We start from the raw sequence: 23,874 nt of genomic DNA, 5'->3' as shown, positions 1-23,874 counted from the left end.
TGCTTCCCCTACTGACCGGAGTTTGGAGCTCCGGGAACTCAGAGCCGCTTGTTGCGGACTCAAGAGGGAAGCCAGACCAGAGATTCCCGGGCAGAAGAGCACCATCAGTCTCACCGCTGCTATTTAGGCTGCCACAGTGGGTTGCTCGGATCCCAGCACTGGGAATCAATAAGTCGGACGTCGACTCAGAAAACTAATTAGAAAGGCGGTTCATCTACAATGAAGGGAAAAAAACAGCCTAAGAAGGCCGAGTATACTCAAAATCAGAACCCATCAGCAACAGAACAAGCCCTGATGGAAAAGGACTCATCAGCAGCAGAACAAGCCCTGATGGAAAAGGACTCATCAGTAACGGAACAAGCCCTGATGGAAAAGGACTGTGTTCCATTATCTGAAGTAGGCTTTAAAAGGTGGATGATAAGAAACTTCTGGGAGTTAAAGGAACTTGTTCTAACCCAATGTAAAGAAACTAAGAACTTGGAAAAAAGGTTAGATGAAATGTTGAAAAGAATAGACAATATAGAGAGGAATACAAATGAACTTATGGAGTTGAAAAATACAACACGAGAACTTAGTGAAACATGTATAAGCTTAAACAGCCGAATGGATCAAGCAGAAGAAAGGGTATCAGAGGTCGAAGATCAACTTAATGAAACAACACAACAAGACAAGAATAGAGAAAAAAGGATAAAAAGGAATGAGCAAAGTCTCCAAGCAATATGGGACTATGTGAAAAGACCTAATATACGCTTGATTGGTATACCTGAACGTGACGGAGAGAATGAATTCAAGCTGGAAAATACTCTCCAGGACATTATCCAGGAAAATTTTCCTAATTTAGCAAAGCAGGACACTGTTCAACCCCAGGCAATACAGAGAACACCACAAAGATATTCCTCAAGAAGACCAACCCCAAGGCACATAATTGTTAGATTCACCAAGATCGAAACGAAGGAGAAAATATTAAGGGCAGCCAGAGAGAAAGATCAAGTTACCCATAAAGGTAAGCCTATTAGGCTTACAGCAGATCTCTCAACAGAAACCCTACAAGCTAGAAGACAGTGGGGTCCAATATTCAATATACTTAATCAACAGAACTTTCAGCCCAGAATTTCATATCCAGCCAATTTAAGCTTTACATTTGAAGGAAAAATAAAATTTTTTAGGAACAAGCAAGTACTCAGAGATTTTATTACCACCAGGCCTGCTTTACAAGAACTTCTAAAAGAAGCACTATACACAGAAAGGAACAACCAGTATGACCCTTTCTAAAAATACACCAAAAAGTAAAGAGCATTAACATAAAGAAGAATTTTTATCAACAAAAGGACAAAATAGCCAGTTAATATCAAACGGCAGCAACCCTAAATTTAAATCAACCAAATCTCCCAATCAAAAGATACAGACAAAATCTAACGGTATATCCAAAGATATACATAGACTCAAAATAAAGGGTTGGAAAGAAAAAAACGTACCAACCAAATGGAGAGCAAAAATAAATAAATAAGCAGGAGTTGCAATTTTTACATTTGACAAAATAGATTTCAAAGCTACAAGGATACAAGGATAAAAGGATTAATGTAATAATAAGAGATCTTAACACCCAGATACATAAGACCCATAATGAGATTTAGATTCAACGAGACAGAAAATTGATAACGATATCCGGGACTGGAACTAAGATCCAGAACAAATAAACTCAATAGGGCTCTCCATTTTAAACACACAAAATATACATTATCCACAAAATCTAACGATATATCTAAAGATATACAAAGACTCAAAACAAGGGGATGGAAAAAAGCTCACCAACCAAATGGAGAGCAAAAATAAATAAATAAAAAGCAGGAGTTGCAATTCTCACACTTAATAAAATAGATTTCAAAGCTACAAGGATGCAAGGGTAAAAGGATTAATACAACAATAAGAGATCTTAACACCCAGATACATAAGACACATAATGAGATTTAGATTCAACGAGACAACAAATTGATAAGATATCCAGGACTTGAACTCAGAACCAGAACAAATAAACACAACAGAGGTCTCCATTTTAAACACATAAAATATGCATTAACCACTTTAAACACTCAAAATATTGATCGGCCATTATTGAAACCCATTTTAGGAATGAAGTAATATTCCTTTTTCCCTCTTTTTCTTTTTTTCCCCTTCTTTTTCTCTTTTTCCCTCAAAAAAAAAAAAAAAATAGAGAAAGAAAGAAAGAGAAAAGAAATTTAGGAAAACAGAAAAAAAAAAAAAAAAAAAAGAAAAATGATCTGCCTGGGGAATGAATGAGGCTGTCAGGTGTGTGGGCTCAGGTCAGAAGGGGCTTGCAGAACCCAGCCTACATACTGGGCTCCATGCAGCTTCACAGAACCCTCATCTGCTGTTTGGGCATCCAAACATCTCTAGAAGCTGAAAGTTCTTTTCTAGGTTCAGCACAAACTCATTTTGCTGCAGTCATCCTGAATTAATATGAGGCTATTTGTAGACATTTTTTTTTTAATCCCCTTAAGTGTGTCATGGTCTTAACTACAGAAATATTAGTGGGTTTGATCATGGGGTGCTCCCCCAGGCCCCACTGGGGGTTTATGTAACAATCAGTATACTAGCCATTTGCCTCTCTAAAATCTGAAAGATTCAACATTCTGAAGGCCATCTGGCTCCAGGGGCCTCCTCTCTGAGTAGAGGGGAGTCATGGAAGGTTTGACAGGGGCAGGGGCAGGCTCTGTTGGGAGGGATGGAGTATCGGGAGGCTGCAGGTGGGGACCCCTGAGTAGGCCGGAGCCTCAGGAACAGAAGAGGGGAGAGGCTGGGGCTATATCTGGGTCCGAAGGAACCAGATGTGGGTTATTATCTGCCTGGCAGAATTTAAGGGAGGACATGGGATAAAAGGGAAAAAATGAACAGTGTTGGATTTGCAACTGGTCTTAACAAAAAGAATTCACAAAGCATTTTATATTTTTAAAAATTCTGGCTTGTACTCATTTGTAAAATAAAAACAATTATACAACCTAGGCAATGTAGTGAGACTCCATCTCTACAAAACATGAAAAAAATTATCCAGATGTGGTGACACATACCTGTAGTCCTAGCTACTTGGGAGGCTGAGGTGGTAGGATCACTTGAGCCCAGGAGGTCAAGACTGGAATGACTCCAGCCTAGGCGACAAATTGAAACCTTATCTCAAAAATAAAACTTTGACCAAGTGCAGTGGCTCACACCTGTAATTCCAGCACTTTGGGAGGCCAAGGCGGGTGGATAACTTGAGGTCAGGAGTTGGAGAGCAGCCTGGCCAACATGGTAAAACCCAATTTCTACCCAAAAATACAAAAATTAGCTGGGAATAGTGGCGCACACCTGTAGCCCCAGCTACTCTGGAGGCTAAGGTGGGAGAATCCCTTGAACCTGGGAGGTGGAGGTTGAAGTGAATTGAGATCTTGCCATTGCACTCCAGCCTGGGCGACAGAGCGAGACTACGTCTCAAAAAATGGAAATAAAATAAAAATTCAACTATAGAAGGAAGACCCCAAGGGGATGACTCTCCATACCTAATAAGCACAAATTTAGTTTACGTTTTAAAAGAAATCTTTGAATACAGAGCACTTTGAAGAAAAAGTTAAGTAAACCTACTATTGACTGTTAATGAACTACCGCATTTTAAATCCTCTGAATCTCCTGTGAGCCACTGTTTTATGAGAGTGACTCACCTAAACAGCATTTCACCAGCTTTAAAACAAACAAATTAAATGCAGAAGGGTCTCAACATGGATGTCTCAGAAGAATGAAACTAATACATTCGTTTGCTTCTGCATACCTTCCCTATGGCTTAGGGCAAATTAAATAATCTCTGTGCCGTAGTTTCCTTACCTGTGAAATGGGGCTGAAACTAGCACCTACCTCAGGATTCAGTGACTCAGTAGAATAGTACCTGACATGTAGGAAGTCCCATGTAGGTGTCAACCTGCTGCTGTTTTTATTTTTTAATTTTTTGAGATGGAGTTTTGCTCTTGTTGCGCAGGCTGGAGTGGGCTAGAGTGGTCTCAGCAAACTGCAACCTCCCAGGTCTCCCCGGTTCAAAGGATTCTCCTGCCTCAGCCTCCCAAGTAGCTGGGATTACAGGTGTCTGACGCCACGTCCGGCTAATTTTTGTATTTTTATTTTAGATAAGGCCAGGCACAGTGGCTCATGCATGTAATCCCAGCACTTTGGGAGGCTGTGACGGGCAGATCACCTGAGGTCAGGATTTCAAGACCATCCTGGTCAGCATGGTGAAGCCCCATCTCTACTAAAAATACACACACACACAAAAATTAGCTGAGCATGGTGGCGTGTACCTGTAGTCCTAGCTACTTGGGAGGCTGAGGCAGGAGAATCACTTGAACATGGGAGGCAGAGGTTGCAGCGAGCGGAGATTGTGCCACTGCACTCCAACCTGGGTGACAGAGCGAGACTCCCTATCAAAAAAATAAACAACACATAGAGACAGGGTTTCACCATGTTGGCCAGGCCGGTCTTGAACTCCTGACCTCAAGGGATCCACCCACCTCAGCCTCCCAAAGTGCTGGGATTACAGGCGTGAGCCACTGAGCTTGGCTACTTGCCGCTGTTGTTAGAGCTAGAAAAATTCTTTTCCTGGAGTGTTAGTGGCTTAAGGAACCATGATTATAGTGTTGGCGTCTCTAAAATGTATTTGCTTTGAGATTTTCCCCTTAAATGGCAGGTATTCTCCTAATGAGAAATTGACTTTGCATTCCTTTCTGAATTGAGACATTTCTTCCCCAAGAGGGAGGGGAATACTGCCCAGGCAGTGGCTCACACTTGTAATCTCAGCACTTTGGGAGGCCGAGGTGGGCAGATAACTTGAAGTCAGGAGTTTGACACCAGCCTGGGTAACATTGTGAAACCCTGTCTGTACCTAAAAAAACAAACAAACAAAAAATAAATAAAATTACCCAGGCATGGTGGCACATGCCTGTAATCCCAGTTACTGGGGAGACTGAGGCAGAAGAATTGCTTGACCCCAGGAAGTGGAGGTTGCAGTGAGCCAAGATCACGCCACTGCACTCTAGCTTGGGTGACAGAGTGAGATCCTGTCTCAAAGGAAAAAGAAAAAAGACAATAATGTCATGTGATTGGCTGGGTGCAGTGGCTCACGCCTGTAATCCCAGCACTTTGGGAGGCCGAGGTGGGCAGATCACAAGGTCAAGAGATCGAGACCATCCTGGCCAACTTGGTGAAACCCCATCTCTACTAAAAATACAAAAAAAATTAGCCAGGTGTGGTGGCATGTGCCTGTGGTCCCAGCTACTCAGGAGGCTGAGGCGGAAGAATCACTTGAACCCAGGAGGCGGAGGTTGCAGTGAGCCGAGCTTGCGCCACTGCACTCCAACCTGGCAACAGAGCAAGACTCCATCTCAAAAAAAAAAAAAAAAGAAAGAAAAGAAAAGAAAGAATGTCATGTGATGCAGGTGCAACTCAATCCCTGTTAATAAAAACCAATATAGGTATAGGCATTTTACCCTTTGAAATAGCTGTGTCTCAACCTGTTGCCATTGATTTTTTGGAAATGGCTTTAGAAATTTCCAGGTTGTCCTTGAATTGTCTAACCATGGACATAAACAGCTGTCTCCCTTCTGCTGTGTAGAATACTTTGACTTAATTTTCTTCCAGATACAGGGGGATACCTGCCTGTTTTTCAAAGTGTTTATTTACTGCTGTTACTATTTGATTAGAATGTATTAAATTAAAAAAAAAAACAACCCTGATTTCTACAAAAAAAGAAAAAAAAGATGGAGTGGGGAAGCAAGGAGGTGCCCAGGTCTGCAGGGCAAGTGGCCAGGCTGAGTGGGTTCACTGGGCCTTCCTGAGCTGGGAAGGGGCGGGCTGGGAACAAGACCATGAAGCCCATCAGAGTGTGTATTTAGTAAATGCCATCGACTGTTGCTTTCTGAACATCCATCTTCCCCACTTCCCTTGGGCCTGTTTATCTGAGGCCCGTTTCCTCCCCTAGGTACCTCATGGCAGGGCCAGACTCAAGCAGTGAGGACGATGAGGCCTCTCACAGCGGTGGCAGTGGTGATGAAGCCCCTAAGCTTCCTCGAAAGGTTTGATGCCCCCTCTCCAGTGGGGGAGGGTGTAGTGGGAGGATGACATGGTTCTGCTGTGGCACCCCAAACTTCGTATTCCTGCCTCTTGCAGGTACCGCCCCATCACACCCACACTGTTCCTGCCCTCCTCACCCACCCACTCTCCCTCCTCAGCCTCCCCAGACCAAAACCAAGCCCACTCAGGCAGCTGGACCCAGCTCACCCCAGAAGCCCCCAACCCCAGAAGAGACCAAAGCAGCCTCACCAGTGCCCCAGGAAGATAGAGACATTGAGGGGGAACAGTCAGGTCAGACTCTGAGGGAGAAGGGGCTGGGGCCTGGACTCCTGAGTCTGAGAGAGGAGGGGCTGGGGCCTGGGTTCTGAGTCTGAGGGAGGAGGAGCTGGGGCCTGGACTCCTGGGTCTGAGGGAGGAGGGTCTGGGGACCTGGACTCCTGGGTCTGAGGGAGGAAGGGCTGGGGACATAGATCCTGGGGTCTGAGGGAGGAGAGGCTGGGGACATAGATCCTGGGGTCTGAGGGAGGAGGGGCTGGGGTTTGGACTCCTGCATCTGAAGGAGGAGGGGGTGGGGCCTAGACTTCTGGGTCTGAGGGAGTAGGGAGTGGGGCCTGGACTCTTGGGTTGAAGGAGGAGGGTCTGGGTTCTGGACTCCTAAGTCTGAGGGAGGAGGGGCTGGGGCCTGGATGACTGGATCTGGAGGGCAGTTGCAGCTGGGGGCATGAGATGCCTGGGTCTGTGCCATACCCATGCCAGGGAGGGCTGCTGGTCTTCCCAGGAGACAAGGCAGCCTTGCATTGATTGAGCTTCTCCTTGCAGAAGGACAGGACAACGGGGCAGAAGATTCTGGGGACACAGAAGATGAGCTGAGGAGGTAGGGCTGGGGCTGGGGTTTAGGGTGCCTGGCCTTGGGTGTAGGAGAGCTGCCCTGCATGCTCACTCTCTACCCCTCTTGGCACCCCCAGGGTGGCTGAGCAGAAGGAACACAGACTGCCCCCTGGCCAGGAGGAGAATGGGGAAGACCCATATGCAGGCTCCACAGATGAGAACACCGACGACGAGGAACACCAGGAGACTCCTGATCTGCCAGTCCCGGAGCTCCCAGGTGGGAAATCTCCCATCCCTCCCAAAGTGGAATTTTCCCTTCTCAATTCGAAGCTGCTACTTGCCCTGGCCAGCCCTGGGGTCACTGCTGCCCCATGTCTTGTCTCCCCTCTCCTTCTCCAACCCACTCCCTGCCTTAGCACCTCCAGGTTCTGCCAGGTTCCCTTCCCTTCAGCATCCTCTCCATGACTTGCCTTCTTCTTCCCTCCAGATTTCTTGTTCTGACTACTCCCCTTGCAGCCATGTACCAGGTGTGACCCCCCTTTTTTTCGCTTCACCCTCCCACTAGTGCTTCACTTGCCTGGGTGCAGTTCTTTTGGTCCAGAGTGAGGCCGGGTACACCAGGTGACAGGGGCACTGCCCTCCGTCAGGCCCTGGGTAGATGCACACCAGTGTTCGCTGTAACATCAGCCATCACCCTGGACATGGCTGCTGTTATGTGTGTTTGCATTTCCAGTGTAAAAGAATAAGAACAAAAGGAACCGAGGAAATTCTGCAGGGAGTTGTGGGATGGGGCCAGGGAGGCAGAGCTTCTTTGAGAATGAAGGGAGCGAGGAAAGGCAGTGAAGGAGGAAAAGAAGGGGCTGTGTAGTGGTGCAGTTCAGGGGCTACCGGAAGAGCCGTTTCCACACAGTTCCTCGAGAGTGATGGGCAGGAAGATGCTTTGATTCTCCAAAACCCCTAAAATGGCATCAGCAAATTGATGGCCTAGAATGTCACCTTCAAATGGAAGGAAGGAGGAGCCACTCCAAAGGTCAGAGCAAGAAAGGTGCTGGTTGGAAAGGAGAGCAAAGGTGAAGAAGTAGCAGATACTGATGTTTCCAACCTGGGTTAAGCTCATTAAGTGGCTCCAGCCAGGCCAGGTGCAGTGACTCACCCAGTACTTTGAGAGGCCAAGGTGGGAGGATTGCTTGAATCCAAGAGTTCAACACCAGCCTGGGCAACATAGCAAGATCCCCTGGCTTTTTTTTTTTTTTTTTTGAGACAGAGTTTTGTTCTTATTACCCAGGCTGGAGTGCAATGGCATGATCTCGGCTCACAGCAACCTCTGCCTCCAGGGTTCAAGTGATTCTCCTGCCTTAGTCTCCCAAGTAGCTAGATTACAGGCATGTACCACCATGTCTGGCTAATTTTGTATTTTTAGTAGATACAGAGTTTCTCCATATTGGTCAGGCTGGTCTTGAACTCCCGACCTCAGGTGATCTGCCTGCCTTGGCCTCCCAAAGTTCTGGGATTACAGGGGTGAGCCACTGCACCCCGCCTTGACTTTAGGTCTTTACAATTTTAAAAATTAGCAGAGCATGGTGGTGTGCGCCTGTAGTCCTGGCTGCTCAGGAGGCTGAGGTGGGAGAATTGCTTGAGCCCAAGAGTTTGAGACCAGCCTGAGCAACATGTCAGTACCCCGTCTCTCTACAAAAAGTTTAAAAATTAGCTGGGTGTGGTTGCCACAAGCCTGTAGTCCCAGCTACTGGGGAGGCTGAGATGGGAGAATCACTTGAGCCCAGGAGGCAGAGGTTGCAGTGAGCCATGATTGCTCCACTGCACTCCAGGCTGGGCGACAGAGTAAGCCTTTGTCTTAAAAAAAAAAAAAAAACAACATGAGAAATAAGTAGCTCCAGCCTGTCTGTCAGAAACAAATCACAGCTGGGCGTGGTGGCTCATGCCTATAATCCAAGCACTTTGGAGGCCAAGGCGGGTGGATTACCTGAGGTCGGGAGTTCAAGACCAGCGTGACCAACATGGTGAAACCCCATCTTTAAAAAAAAAAAAAAGAAACAAATCACAGTAATAGTCATTGTATCTTATACTGTTAAAGCAAGCAAACCAACCAACCAACCTACCTCCCTGGAAGGCTCTGATGGGCTGCTGGGCAGGGGGCCCACTGCCTGCGATCAGTCCCCACCCACATGTGGACAGCCCTTTCCTCAGTGGCTGGGTCAGCCTCATCACTCCTGTCCGGTGCCTGGGAACTCCTGGGGCTTCACGATGACCTTAGCCCTCTTCTCTCCTGCAGATTTCTTCCAGGGCAAGCATTTCTTCCTTTATGGGGAGTTCCCTGGGGACGAGCGGCGGAAACTCATCCGATACGTCACAGCCTTCAATGGGTAAGTCTCCAGGGGCTGGGGTGGGGAAGGGGTGATGGGTCCAGGGCAGGGCTCAGGGACCTGCTGGGAGGGGTGGGGGTGTGGGAAAGACCATCAGGAGGATGGAGAAGGGCCATGTCCAGTAGGCAGGCACAGGCCATGGAGTCCGAATGCCAGCTTTCCCACCACTGGCAGCCTAGGATGCATTGCTCGCCTCAGTTTCCTCTTCTCTATGGTGAGAATCCCTAGCCCTACCCCTGCTTCTGAAAGGACCAGCCTGAGGATTAGCCACTGTGGGAGTTCTGGTCATTGTGGCTGTGGCAAGATGGATACATGGAGGAATGGAGGCACCAAAGGCAGCCTAGAGGGGGTATAGGAGGGGACAGTGTGAGGACAGCCATTGAGAGTGGTTGGGGCATAGGATGTCAATGTTGATTCCCTGATGTTCCTTCTACCTCTTTTCTCCTCTCCCACCAGGGAGCTTGAGGACTATATGAGTGACCGGGTTCAGTTTGTAATCACCGCACAGGAATGGGATCCCAGCTTCGAGGAGGTGAGTCCCAAAGAGGCAGAGAAAGGGAGACCCTGGCACACCCTTGCATCTCCTCCATCCTCTCCTGATGACACATTCTCCTGTGGACTCCGCCCTGCCCTGCAGGCCCTGATGGACAACCCCTCCCTGGCGTTTGTTCGTCCCCGATGGATCTATAGTTGCAACGAGAAGCAGAAGTTACTTCCTCACCAGCTCTATGGGGTGGTGCCGCAGGCCTGACGTATGTGCTGCACACACACATGTACACACATGTATGCACACACACCGGAAGTATGTGCTGCACACACACATGTACACACATGTATGCACACACACTGGAAGTATGTGCTGCACACACATGTACACACATGTATGCACACACACCGGAAGTATGTGCTGCACACACACATGTACACACATGTATGCACACACACTGGAAGTATGTGCTGCACACACATGTACACACATGTATGCACACACACCTGAAGTATGTGCTACACACACATATCCAGAGAGAGAGAGAAGATGATGCATTTAATAAAGATGACTTGGTTTGGAGCAGCTGCCTGTTCTCATTCAGGAGTCACCCAAAACTCTAAGAGGCTCCCTGGGACCTGGGGAAGAATGCTGGGCCCCTCCAACAGAGATCTGGTAGAGAAAGAACTCTTTGTCTCTTCTGTTTGGCTCCTTATCCCTGTGCTGGCAAGAGGCAGGGAACTGGGAATCCGACCCTCAGCACTGCCCCTCAACTTGTTCTGGCCCTCTGAGCCACACCCATGTCGTGGCTGGAGGCCTGTCTCCTGAAGTCTCTGCGTCCCCAGGCCAGGGATAGTGGCTTTTCTCCAGGCTTTTCAGAAGTAGCTATATAATGAATGTCTGTCACCACCATGGTTTTATGTCACCTAATTTAGGAGACAGAATGGGAGGAAGGGACGTTTTAAGCAATCCACCCAAACCCTGGACCCCCCCTCAAGGCTCCACCACATCAAAGTGGGAACTGAGTGGAGTGTAAGGGAATCGGGGCAGAAGATGCAATGGTGCTCTAGGCAGAGACCACAGCATAGGCCAGGAGGTGGGAAGCAGCCGGAGGCAGGTAGAAGAGCATTGCTGCCTTTGGTGAAGAAGCTTTGGGGGCAGATTTAGAAAGCTGGGCACTCTCCTTGCAGCTCTGCTGTCGAGTATGATCACCACTGGGTACAGGTGACTATTGAAATTCATTAAAATGAAATGTAAACTTCACTTCTGCAGTCACACTAGCCATGCATTTCAGTTGCTCAGTGGCTACTATATTGGACAGCACAGAGAAATTCGCATCACTCTAGAAAGGTCTTTTGGACAGGGCTGGCCTGAAGATCTGCAAACTCCAGGCTGAGAATCTTGGACTTCAGTCAGAGGGTGCAGAGGTCAGGAGGGGGTTTGAACAGGGCAGAGGCCAGGGTCAGAGGTGGGTTTGAGAGCTGGTCTTTGGGCAGCCTATCCGTGGACATTCCAAGCCCTTTCTCAAATTTTGCCTCATCAACCAAGGGCTACCAGTCTCCTGTCTCTTTATGGACTTTTGTTTTTGCATCTTTAAGATGAGGGTTGCTTTATATTATTATTATTATTATTACTATTATTATTATTGGAGAAAGGGTCTTGCTCTGTTGCCCAGGCTGGAGTGCCATGGTACAATCACTGCTCACTTCAGCCTCAGTCTCCTCGACCTCAACCTGCTGGAATTACAGGCCCGAGCCACCGCACCCTGCGGGGATGTGAACATCTTTGGGAGGCCATTACTCTGCCTGCTACAGCCACCATGTGGGAGACACTGGGAAGACAGTATGAAAAAAACAGACAATAGTCCCTGATCTCATTGGCCTGACATTGTAAAGGGGGAGAGAGATGGTGCATGTGCAATGCAGCCTTGGACAGTGGGAAATGCTTTGAAAGCAAGGAAAACAGAGCATTGTGAGTGACAGAGCAATGGCAGGGTAGTTTAGATAGGGTGATTGGGGATGGCCTCTTGGAGCACTTACCCTCTGCAGGGACCTGGGAGAAGTAAGGAGTATCTGAGAGAGTTCTTCCAGGCAGAGGAAAAGCAAGTGCAAAGGCCTTGAGGCAGGAAAGAGCATTATGTGTTCAAGGAACAGCTGGGTGGGTGTCTGACTATCAAGAGACCCCAGATCCACCCAGACTCAGGCACTGCCCTATTGTTGGGTTGCCGATAAATCTCATCTTTCCTGGCCTCATTTCCCCCATCTATAAAAGTAAGGTTGGATCAGATCAGTGCCCTCTCAAATGAGTTTGTGTCCTTGAAACTTTGCTGCTGGTGTGGCTGCTTTGGAGAAACTCTTCCAGGGCAGCTCTCTGTATAAACATGGATAGAAGCAGCACTGCCAGGTTTGGAGGACAGAGTAGAACCCTTACCCCTTGCAGAACCTTCCCCTAAAGGCCTTACTGAGTAGAGTGCAGTACAGCAGCCTGCTGACTTCCATTTGCCTGCTCAGTCCTGGCCCTTAGGCTGGACACTTTCTTTCTTTTCTCCTATTTTTATTTTAAATTCAGGGGTACATGTGCAGGATGTATAGTTTTGTTTCATAGGTAAATGTATGCCATGTTAGTCTGCTGTACAGATCATCCCATCACCTGGGTATTAGGCCCAGCATCCACTGGCTATTTTTCCTGATGCTTTTCCTAGCCCCCTGCCTCCACCCTGACAGGTCCTGGTGTGTGTTGTTCCCACCATGTGTGTTTTTTTTTTGTTTTTTGTTTTTGAGACAGAGTCTCACTTTGTTGCCCAGGCTGGAGTGCAGTGGCACAATCTTGGCTCACTGCAACCTCTGCCTCCTGGATTCAAGTGACTCTCATGCCTCAGCCTCCTGAGTAACTGGGATTACAGCACCTGCCACCTGTTAGTAGAAGTTTCACCATGTTGACCAGGCTGGTTTTCAACTCCTGTCCTCAGGTGATCCACTTGTGTCAGCCTCCCAAAGTGCTAGGATTACAGGCGTGAGCCACCATGCCCAGCTGTGTCCATGTGTTATCATCATTCAACTCCCACTTATAAGTGAGAACATGTAGTGTTTGGTTTTCTGTTCCTGTGTTGTTACTTTGCTGAGGATAATGGCTTCCAGCTCCATCCATGTCCCTGCAAAGAATGTGATCTCCTTCCATTTTATGGCTGCATAGTATTCCCTAGTGTATATATACTACATTTTCTTTATCTAGTCTGTGGATACTTTCTACTCTCTCACTCCTTCCTCCACAACTTTCAGATCTCAGCTCATACATTACCTCCTCAACAAGGCCTTTCCTAACCTCCACTATATAATAGGATATGCCATGTATATACTCTTAAAATAGTACATCTTCTCCATCCTAGTCATAACTTTACATTTGTTTATGGTCACATTTACCCATCTTTTCATCTATGATTTACACTCTTTTGCCTCTTAAGGATACTGTCTCTACTTCTGGGGTTACTAAGATAACTATCCTTATTTCTATGTAAATATTTTTGAGTTTTTATCTTCAAATTCTTACACCCCTAGAAACTTACTTTTGTGTATGGTGTGAGGTAGGGATCTGTAGTAGTTTACCATTGTTGCTGTAAATTAGTGGCTTTAAACTACACAAGTTAATTTTATTATAGTTTTGGAGGTCAGTAGTCCAAAATCAGCCTAATTGGGCACAAATCAAGTGTCAGCAGGGCTACATTCCTTCTGGAGGCTCTAAGGAGGAAATTATTTCCTTGCCTTTTCTAGGCAAAATGCCTTGGGGCCTTTCATCACTTGAATATTTGATTTCATGATCACCTCTTTTTCTCTGTCTCCTGCTTCCCTCTTTCCCATATAAGGACCCTTGTGATTATACTGGGCCTATCTGAATAATCAGGATAACTTCCCCATCTTAGTCACATCTGCAATGTCCCTTTTGCTATATGTAAGCTAACATGTAGGTTCTGGGGATTCAAATATGGATATCTTTGGGGGATCATTCTTCTGCACACCAGGGGATTCAACTTAATTTGTCTCCATGTTTCTCAGCCTCATTTACTGGTTAGTCTGTCTGTCCTCCACTCATCCATGTCAAGGCTCGACAAACTTTTTTGCCCATAGGCAAAATCCAGCCTACCTAGAGTTTTGGTAAATGCTGGAATACAGCCATGCTCATTCATTTGTGTATTGTAATGTGTGTGGCTGCTTTCCTGCTACAGTGGCAGAGCGGAATAGTTGTGGTAGACACTGTATGGCCTGCAAAACTTAAAAATATAATAGATACAGATGGAGCCAGGTACAGTTGCTCATGCCTAGAATCCCAGAATGTTGGGAGGCCAAGGCAGGAGGATCTCTTGAGGCTAGGAGATTGAGACCAGCCTGGGCAACATAGCAAGACCCCATCTCTACAAAAAAAAATTTTTTTTTTAATTAGCTGTGGGCTGGGTTAGGTGGCTCATGTCTGTAATCCCAGCACTTTGGGAGACCAAGGCAGGCAAATCACTTGAGGTCAGGAGTTTGAGACCAGCCTGGCCAACGTGACAAAACCCCATCTCTACTAAAAATACAAAAATTAGCTGGGCATGGTGGTGCACACGTGTAATCCCAGCTACTCGGGAGGCTGAGGTAGGAGAATCCTTGAGCCCAGGAGGCATAGGTTGCAGTGAGCGGAGATCGTGCCATTCCACTCCAACCTGGGTGATAGAGCAAGACTTCATCTCAAAAATAAAAATAAATAAATTAGCTAGGTGTGGTGGTGCATGCCTGTAGTCCCAGCTACTTGGGAGGCTGAGGTAGGAAGATCCCTTGAGCCCAGGAGTTCATGGCATGCCTCTGCACTCCAGCCTGTGCAACAGAGCAAGACCTTGTCTTTTTTTTTTTTTAAAAAAAAGATGCTTCTTGACTTACAATGGTGCTACATCCAGATGCACTCATCATAAAGTTGGAATATCCTCAAACCATTATAAATCAGGGACCGTCTGTATTCTTTGGCCTTTTATAGAAAAAGGTTGCCACTCCCAGATCTATATGTCCAGTTTGTCATATGTCAGCATAAGCACAGGTCTGTTTCTGAGCTCTCAGTTACCTTCATCTGGGCTGTTTTCAAGCCAACACCACCAATTTCATTACTGCAGAGGTTTGTAATAATTTTTGTATCTGGGTTGAGGGGGTGGAGAGCCAAGGCTCTCCTACTTGTTCTTCTAAATAGACTTGGGGCACTTTGGGAGGCCAAAGTAGGAGGACTGCTTAACTCCAGGAGTTCAGACTAGCCTGGGCAACATAGAGAGACCCTGCTTCTACATACATACATGCATACAGATATATACATACATACATATATAAATGAATGAATGACTTGGCTCCTGCTGCTTTTTTTTTTTTTTTTTTTGAGGTAGAGTGTCTGTTACCCATGTTGGAGTGCAGTGGCACAATCTTGGCTCACTGCAACCTCCGCTTTCTGGGTTCAAGCGATTCTCGTGCCTCAGCCTCCCCATCCCAAGTAGCTGGGATTACGGGTCTGCACCACCATGCCCAGCCAGTTTTTGTATTTTCTGCAGAGACGGGGTTTTGCCATGTTGGCCAGGCTGGTCTTGAACTCCTGACCTCAAGTGGTCCACCTGCCTCAGCCTCCCAAACTGCTGGGATTATAGGCCTAAGCCACTGTGCCTGGCCTGCTGCTTTTTAAAATTAGTGTCCACTTTCCTCACTAGACCAGGTCTGTCTTCAACACTGTGCCCCCAACACCCCATGCAGCACAGAGGAGGTGCTTAATATTTGTAGAATGGATGAAGAACAATCCAGTGTTAAGCTTGCTCATCCTTATTTTATAATGGGAGAAACAGGCTCCACAAGGGGAACCGACTTTGCCTGAAGTGATGCTTGCCCCTTACAAATGCCTTATAACCCACCCATTTTACAGTAAAGGCATCTGAGTCCACAGGAGTGACAAAGCTTGTCAAAGGCCTGGCACTTCTAAGAAGTGGGTCAGGGATGGCTCTGAAGCTGGGGCTTTTTTTTCTCTTTTACAGATGGGCTCTTGCTCTGTCACCCAGACTGAAAGGCAGTGGCATGATCACAGCTTACTGCAGCCTTGACCTGCCAGGTCAAGTGATCCACCCACCACAGCCTCCCAAGTAGCTGGGACTACAGGTGCATGCCACCACACCCACACCCAGGTTTTTTTTTTTTTTTGGTAGAGATGGGGTCTTGCTGTGTTGCTCAGGCTGTTCTTGAACTTCTAGCCTCAAGCTGTCCTCCCACCTCGCCTCCCAAAGTGCTGGGATCACAGGTGTGAGCCACCATACCCAGCCTGCAGCTTGGGCTTTTCAGTGTCTTTGAAAGGTCAGTGGTATAGCCTTTGTTCTTGCTTTTGTCACCTAGTGTATCTTGGAAATCTTTCCATATCAGTACATATAGTGCTTCCTTGTTTCCTGTGGCTACCTATTCCATTCCGTGGCCGGAATTCAGTAGTCAGTTTTTGGGCACTTGAGTTGCTTCCCATCTTTGGCCACAACAGTCACACTGTGGTGAACACCCTTATACATGTCTTTTTTTACGTGCATGAGTTTATAGAATAAATTCCTACAAGTGGAAGAGTTGAAACAAATATGTATTTTCAATTTCTTAGATACAGTCACATGGCCAAAGGAGAGACACCGATTTAAACTTGTAACAACAACAAGAGAGCCTGTTTGCCCACAATCCTCATCAGCCTACAACAGTAGCAGACTTTTTTACCCTTGCCATGTAAGTGTGTGGGGAGAAGCAGAGCCAGTGCTGTCAAACCACAGCTTCACATCTATGGTTTGAGACCCAGTGCTAAACTGGTTGAGGCTTTATTCTCCCCAAAGCAGGGGAGCAAACAGTTCCTCGGGCTTTTGAGTTCGATCCCAGTACAAAGGGCCAATCCCTTGCCCTGCCAGCTATCTGGAAGAGGCGAGCTCATACAGCCGGGCTTAGAAATCCCACCTCTTACTGGCGAGGGCTAGGGGCAGAGGGGGACAGTGAGCCCAAGGGAGGGCTCAGTCTCTCTCCTCCTTGTGCTCCGCCTGGTGGTGGCTGCGTTGATGAAGGAGCAGGAGGCATCTCTGGCCAAAGGCCTGGCCGCAGCTGGAGCATCGGTGCCAGGCTGTGACCTGGCTGCTGGGCACAGTGGGGGGATCGTGACATAGGCGATGGGCGGCCAGCTTGGAGGGAAATGAAAAAGCCTTGGGGCAATGTGGGCAAGGATAGGGGCGGGCATCGGTGGAGTGGTGGGTGTGGCGGTGGGCCGCCAGCTTGGAAGGGTAGCAGAAAGACTTGGAGCAGTCGGGACACGGATAGGGGCGGGTGGGCGCGTGGGTCCAGAGGTGAGCCGCCAGCTTGGAGCGGTGGCCAAAGGCCTTCGGGCAGTGTGGGCACCGGTGTGGGCGGGCGCCGCTGTGCGTGAGGCGGTGGGCTGCCAGCTTGGAGGGGTAGGAGTAGGCCTTAGGGCAGTCTGGGCATGGATGGGGTCGGGCGCCACCGTGTGCTAAGCGGTGCGTGGCCAGCTTGGACGGGTACGAGAAGGCCTTGTCACAGTCGGGGCAGCGGTGAGGGCGCTGGGGTGGGGGCCGCCGGCGGGGCCTGGGAGGCGCGCCCGCAGATGACTGGCTGGGCTTCTGCGGTGGGCCCTGGTGGGGAGCTGGGGGACAGGAGGGCTGGTGGGCTCCAGGAAGCAGCCAATGCCCTGGGCCTAGACTAGGCTCTGCCACGACTTGGATATTTGAGGCGCACCTCCAAGTGTATCTGGGCACCTCAAGCATCACATTGAGACCCCCAAAATGGCATGTTTCTGCTCCCCTCTCCCCCTGGGGATCATCCTGAGGGACTCCAAAGGGTTACTTTCCTGGATCCCCAAAGCTACCAAGGCTTCATCAAACGGTATCCGTTTCTATTATCTTCCCAGTGATCACCCTGAAATCCTGCATGTCATCCCTGCCCCGTCCCTTCTGTAATTTTCTGAGCCCTAGCAAATGGTTACTGAGGCTATCTCTGAGCCAGATGGGAGGATTTCCCAGAATGTGGCATTTTTGGGGATCCCAAATAGTCGTCACCCTGGGCCTCAAACTTTCACCCTGAAATTCCCCTAGAATGATTATCTTAGTCCGCATTCCTGGTGAATGCTCTCTACTCACAGGCGGCGCCACTCTTACCTTCTTCGGTCACTGGTTCCTTGCCAGTGGGACTAGGATCCGTGGCCCCAGCCGTGGACTCCGCCCCTCGCTCCAGCATCTTGCTGGCACAGGAACCTAGGGGCAGGGCGTGGGTCGGGGGTGAGTCAGTGATTACCAGGCTGCTGGGGGTAGGGTTGGAGGGCCTAAAATGAGGGGTCGTTTAGGAGCGAGGTCTGTTATTATGGGATGCTAAGGCAAGGGCAGGCTTAATTGGGAGGCGGAGCCTAAGCATAATGAGCGGGACTATGCAAATTTAATTCAGAGATGGTCCCTTGGCTACCTAAACCCAAGGTTGGAGTCTTTGAGCAGAGTTGGCGGGGTCTCCACAACTCTAACTCCGCTGCTGTCCAGAGCTCGGAGCTGGCGGGGCATATGCCCAGAGTGGGCGGGACCTTCCCCACCTGACCCTGTCGCCCTGGAATGGGTGGAGCTATGCAAATAGGACCAAAGTGTTCAGAAACTAGACTAAGGGGGCGGGGGCCTTCGAGCGGAGTGGACAGGTCTTTCATCAGCGTCCCAGGGGAGGGGCCTATGAGTACAGTGGGCGGGGCTTTACGTCGAAGAGCTAGCTTTACCGGGTTTTGACTTAGTTCATTGACGCCGCGTCAACTGCGTCCTTCTTGCTGTTAAATTTCATCCCTGGCTTGGATGGGGCCGTGGAGGATGGAGGGCGGGCACCTGGAGGAATATACAGAAGGAACGTGGCATATGTCCCGCTTCAGAGGCCTCTAATGGACTTTTCCCTCAGAGTCCCAAGCGTAAAGGATTAAATGCTCCCCTCGGAATCAGGCACTCAGGCACCGATGCACCCTCCTAAGGCTCAGGCACTAATGCACAGTCCCTCCAGAATCTAGGCGTTCGGACCACCACCGGTCTCCTTCAGGGTGATTCTGGCATTCAGCCTGCAAGCCAATATCCGCGTCCGAACCCCTGCCCCCTCACCTGCAGGACGGCCCCTCCCCGGGGGCGGGGCTTTGGGCTCCTCCCGCCGCGGCCAGGACCGCAGCCGCCGTCGCCGCCGTCGCCGCTGCTGCACTGCCCTTGGCCCCACGGAGCTGCACCGCCCCACGGAACTGCCCAGCCCAGCGCGCGTCCGGCGACGGGGGAGGGCAGGGAAGGTAGCGCGCGCGAGCTGCTCGGCCCAACCTCATTTCCATCCCCTCCTCCCACGCTGGACCAGAGGGGGCGTCAGAAAGCATGCGCAGTGGCTGCTGGCAGAGGCTGAGGAGAGGGAAGACGGACTGGAAAGGAGGGACTGGGTGGGCCACGCAGGCAGGCAAGTTCGTGAGCAAGCGCGAAGCTACTGGCCAAAGGATCGAAGGAAAGTGCACGGCCGGTGGCGGGGCCTACGGTGCTGACTGGAGTCAAGCACGTGCAAGACTAACATGGACAAACTGTGCTTGGAGATCAGTGCATGCACCCCTCTTCTTTTCGAGAATTCCGCTGGATTCCATCTCCAGAGGTAGTTTCAAGAGCTTGCTGCTAATTCCACCCTTCAAGGCGTATGCAAAAAGTCTGTCCATTTCCTCAGGAGAGGGCGGAGCGGGACTCCAGAGAGCCAGTGTCCAATAAAACACACATTATTTGCATAGCGCCCCGGCACACTTCGTTATTGGGTGATTCAAGATCCTCAGCCACGCCCCCATCTACCTTTCCCCCTCCTGGGACGCCTGGGTGGTCCCGAGGTGCCCTGGCCCTTTCTCCTGGTGCTAGGCCCCGGGTGGTGTGCGGCTTGGCATTCTTCCCGAGCAGTGGCGGTGCGTTTTCCTGCCTGGTGCAGGAAGGACCGGGAAATGCTCATACAAGTCCTCTGCGTGGGTGGGTCTCCAGTCCGATAATCCACAGGTCTGGCGATTCCTGGGAGTTTGTTCGGTGGGATTATTTGGACTCTGGAGCCAGATTGCCTGGGTAACTGGCTTGGAATCGGTTGTGCCACTTTCTAGCCGTGTGACCCTTTTTAGATCTCTTTCTAGGCCTCTTTCCTTATCTATAAAATGGAGGGTTGTTGGGATTAAGTATGATAATCAATGGAAAGTGTTTAGAATAGAAAGTGCCTAGGCCGGCCTCCCGGTCTCACGCCTGTAATCCCAGCACTCTGGGAGGCAGAGGTGGGCGGACCACTTGATCCCAGGAGTTCCAAACCAGACTGGTGCCAGGGGTAGCTCAAGCCTGTAATCCCAACACTTTGGGAGACGGAGGCCGAAGGATCACTTGAGGTCAGGAATTCGAGACCAGCCTGGCCACCTTGGTGAAACTCCCGTCTCTACTAAAAATACAAAAATTAGTCTGGAGTGGCGGCGCGCGCTTGTAATCTCAGCTATTCCAGAGGCTTAGGTGGGAGGATTGCTTGAACCCGAAAGGCGGAGGTTGCAGTGAGCCGAGATCAAGCCACTGCACTCCAGCCTGGACAAAAGAGCGAGACTCGCCTCAAAACAAAAAACAAAACCCAACCAAACAAAAAAACCCAGTCTGGGCAACATAGTGAGACACCCCCCGCCCCCCGCCCCGACCCCTGCCCCCCAAAAAATTAGCCTGGCTTAGTGGCAGCCTGTAGTCCCAGCTATTTCTCAGGGGTAGGGAGGGAGGACTGATGCAGGAGTTCAAGTCTGCAATGAGCTAGGATTGTGCTACTGCACTCCAGCCTGAGCAACAGAGCGATATCTTACATCTTTAAAAAATTTAAAAAAATAATTATTCACTCATCACCAGTGTCGTTTCATTTACCCATCATCCACTCTTCCCAAATGATTCTGAAGCTAAATGTCAAACATCATATCTCATAAATATCCTTTTATTACACTTGATTTGCTTGACTCAAGATCTAAATGAGCTCCACGCATTGTATTCATTTGCAATGACTCTTTGGTCTCTCTCCCTTTTTATTTTTTATTTTTCAGATGGAGTCATGCTCTATTGCCCAGCCTGGAGTGCAGTGGCACAATCTTGGCCCACTGCAACCTCTGCCCCCTGGGTTCAAGCAGTTCTCCTGCCTCTGCCTCCCTAGTAGCTGGAATTACAGGCGTGGGCTACCACACCCAAATAATTTTTGTACTTTTTTTTTTTTTTTTTAATCGAGACGGGGTTTCACCATGTTAGCCAGGATGGTCTTGATCTCCTGACCAGGTTATCTGCCCCCCTCGGCCTCCCAAAGTGCTGAGATTACAAGCATGAGCCACCACGCCCGGCCTAATTTTTGTATTTTGTAATCCCAGCTACTTGGGAGGCTAAGGCAAGAGAGCTTGAACCCAGGAGACAGAAGTTGTGGTGAGCCAAGATCACACCATTGTACTCCAGCCTGGGCAACAAGAGCGAAACTCCGTCTAAAAAAAAAAAAATTAGCTGGGTGTGGTGGTGTGCACCTGTAATTCTAGCTACTTGGGAGGCTGAGACAGGAGAATCACTCAAACTCAGGAGGCGGAGGTTGCAGTGAGCAGAGATTGCACACACTGCACTCCAGCCTGGGTGACAGAGTAAGACTCTATTTCAAAAAAAAAAAAAAAAAAAAAAGGAGGTGGAAAGGGTGGGAAGAAGTCAAGGATAGTGACAAAATAACGATGCCAAGTACCATTGAGAGCCTGTGCTATGGCAGGTTATTCAACTATTTTCAACCTCATTTTGCAGATAAGAAAACTGGAACCCAGAAGATAAGTTTTCAGCCCAAGGTCCTACAGCTGAGAAGGGTGAAGCCAGGGTTTCTAACTCTTAGAACATCTCACAGCTGAGCCTATAACACCACCCCACCCTCCCCCTCTCCACCCACCCGTGTGTCTTCAAGGGACAGGTAAATGGCCTAGAAATCCCATAAAAACAACAGGAAAGGGAGCCAGGGGTGAGAAGGTCTTATTTGGGGGACCCTCTCAGTAAGGAATGTCTGAGGGTCTTCCTTTTCCTGTTTCCTCCCTCCCCTGAGCTCCCCTAATCCCTACACCTCCCTGTACCTCAGCCCTGCTGTGGCTACCTCTCTCCCCTACCAGCTAGACTGAGTCACCTCTGGGTCCTCAGCTACATCTAGCTTGAGCCAGGTATACACAAGGACTCTTGCCTGGAATAAATGAGAAACGTTCTCTTGGCTCTGAGCTTTTTTTTCTGCCTGTTTCAAGACTAACTGGGTATCTTCTCTTCCCATTTTTTTTTTTTTGAGACATTCTTGCTCTGTTGCCAAGGCTGGAGTGCAATGGCACAATCTTGGCTCACTGCAACCTCTGCCTTCTGAGTTCAAGTGATTCTCATGCCCCACCACACCTGGCTAATTTTTTGTATTTGTTTTTATTTTTAGTAGAGATGGGGTTTCAACATATTGGCCAGGCTGGTCTCAAACTCTTGACATCGAGTAATCTGCCCTCTTCAGCCTCCCAAAGTGCTGAGATAACAGGTGTGAGCTCAGCCACATAAAATTTTAATGAAGCAATTTGATAGGCTCTAGACAAAGCAGGCCTTCTCTGTGTAGAGTGATTAACACAGGGCCTGCTCTGAGAATAGCTCCAGGCATCATTCCCTGGAAACTCCAGAATTAAGATGTTGTTGCAGGAAACCCCTTCTCAGAAGCTCTACAGGGTACAGGCTGATACAGCGGCTCATACCTGTAATCCCAGCATTGTGAGAGGCCCAGGTGGGAGGATTATTTGAGGCCAGGAGCTGGAGACCAGCCTGGGTAACATAGCAAACTTCTGTTTCTACCAAAAATTTTAAAAATTAAACAAAAAAGCTCTCTCCCTAAGCTGGAAATCAAGGCTGCTCTGATTTCACAAAGTGGCATAGATCCTCCAGACGAGACTGGGATGTCCTATTTTCACTACTGCTATGATTCCAAAGAGCAAACTTTCTGACAGCTCATAACTTGAGACCACAGTTTCTCAGCCCCAGTCCTTGGTGTAAATGAACAAAATTTGTTTTCAGAGGTTCACACCCCAACAGAAGATGAATAATCCCCAATCTGATTATTCAATAGATGATGCAAAATTATCTTTTCTTTTTCTTTTTGAGACAATCTCGCTCTGTCTCCTGGCTAGAGTGCAGTGGCATGATCTCGGCTCACTGCAACCTCTGACTTCTGGGTTCTAATGATTCTCCCGTCTCAGCCTCCTGAGTAGCTGGGACCACAGGCGCGTGCCACGCCCGGCTAATTTTTTTTTGTATTTTTAGTAGAGATGGGTTTCATCAAGTTGGCCAGGATGATCTCGATCTCTTGATCTCGTGATCCGCCCACCTCGGCCTCCCAAAGTGCTGGGATTACAGGCGTGAGCCGCCGTGCCCTGACCCGTGTGTGTGTGTGTGTGTGTGTGTGTGTGTGTGTGTGTGTTTAGATTTCTTCCTGGAAAGAGAGAAATATCCCTGATAAAATGTTTATGCAATTTCTGGATGAACTTTAATGGGATCAAGTGTTGTTCTGGTAACCAGACACCCACTCAAAAGTCCCTCAAGATATTAATGACCTAGAACCTAACTTTTTTTTTTTGAGACGGGTTCCCTCTGTCTCAGGCTGCAGTGCAGTGGCGCCATTCCGGCTTACTGCAACCTCTGCCTCCCGGAACAGAACATCTTTTTCTAACAATGACTATCCAACCACTCGCTAGAAAACGGCCCCACGGGACGCGGTGACTCACGTCCGTAATCCCAGCACTTTGGGAGGACAAGGTGGGAAGAATGCTTGAGCTCAGGAGTTTGAAATCAGCCTGGCAACACAGGGAGCCCTCCGTCTGAAAAAAAAAAAATTAGCCGGGTGTGGTGGCATCGTGCCATAGTCCCAGCTACTCGGGAGACTGAGGTGGAAGGATCGCTTGAACCCGGGAGTTTAAGGCTGCAGTGAGCCGAGATCGCGCCACTGCACTCCAGCCTGGGTGACAGAGCGAGACTCTGTCTCAAAATATAAAAAAAAG

At 48.9% G+C, this 23,874-nt stretch overlaps 2 protein-coding genes across 9 annotated transcripts in view; one reads left to right on the top strand and one right to left on the bottom strand.

Moving 5' to 3' along the window:
- The window catches only part of XRCC1 (X-ray repair cross complementing 1), a 36,004-nt gene extending 25,618 nt beyond the window's left edge, over positions 1-10,386 (top strand). For 7 of the 8 annotated variants that reach the window (XM_078360049.1, XM_035285702.3, XM_078360050.1 and 4 more), the window contains 7 exons: positions 6,017-6,110; positions 6,267-6,399; positions 6,928-6,982; positions 7,074-7,213; positions 9,227-9,317; positions 9,774-9,849; positions 9,955-10,386. In XM_078360049.1, the coding sequence (XP_078216175.1) occupies positions 6,017-6,110; positions 6,267-6,399; positions 6,928-6,982; positions 7,074-7,213; positions 9,227-9,317; positions 9,774-9,849; positions 9,955-10,068 (703 nt within the window). In that variant the 3' untranslated portion in view covers positions 10,069-10,386. Of the gene's footprint in view, positions 1-6,016; positions 6,111-6,204; positions 6,400-6,927; positions 6,983-7,073; positions 7,214-9,226; positions 9,318-9,773; positions 9,850-9,954 lie in introns of all 8 variants that reach the window. The other variant, XR_013530960.1, reaches the window with a different exon arrangement.
- Positions 10,387-16,396: 6,010 nt separating this feature from the next.
- Positions 16,397-19,171, bottom strand: ZNF575 (zinc finger protein 575). Its single transcript, XM_008988136.5, has 4 exons — positions 18,941-19,171; positions 18,574-18,676; positions 17,978-18,073; positions 16,397-17,466 (listed from the first exon to the last, which is right to left on the bottom strand). The coding sequence occupies exons 3-4, from the start codon at positions 18,054-18,056 to the stop codon at positions 16,826-16,828; spliced, it is 720 nt and encodes a 239-aa protein (XP_008986384.2). The 5' UTR covers positions 18,057-18,073; positions 18,574-18,676; positions 18,941-19,171; the 3' UTR covers positions 16,397-16,825.
- Between the last annotated feature and the right edge of the window lie 4,703 nt (positions 19,172-23,874).

This window comes from Callithrix jacchus, chromosome 22, assembly GCF_049354715.1.
Source record: "Callithrix jacchus isolate 240 chromosome 22, calJac240_pri, whole genome shotgun sequence".
Lineage (NCBI taxonomy): Eukaryota > Metazoa > Chordata > Mammalia > Primates > Cebidae > Callithrix > Callithrix jacchus.
This window is presented reverse-complemented; position numbering and strand designations above follow the sequence as displayed.

Excerpts from the sequence above, each read along its gene's own strand:
- ZNF575 (XM_008988136.5), bottom strand. The coding sequence starts at position 18,056 with ATGCTGGAGCGAGGGGCGGAGTCCACGGCTGGGGCCACGGATCCTAGT. Across the intron at positions 17,467-17,977 it reads GGAACCAGTGACCGAAGAAG|CTCCCCACCAGGGCCCACCG; the intron begins GTAAGAGTGGCG and ends CCTGTCCCCCAG.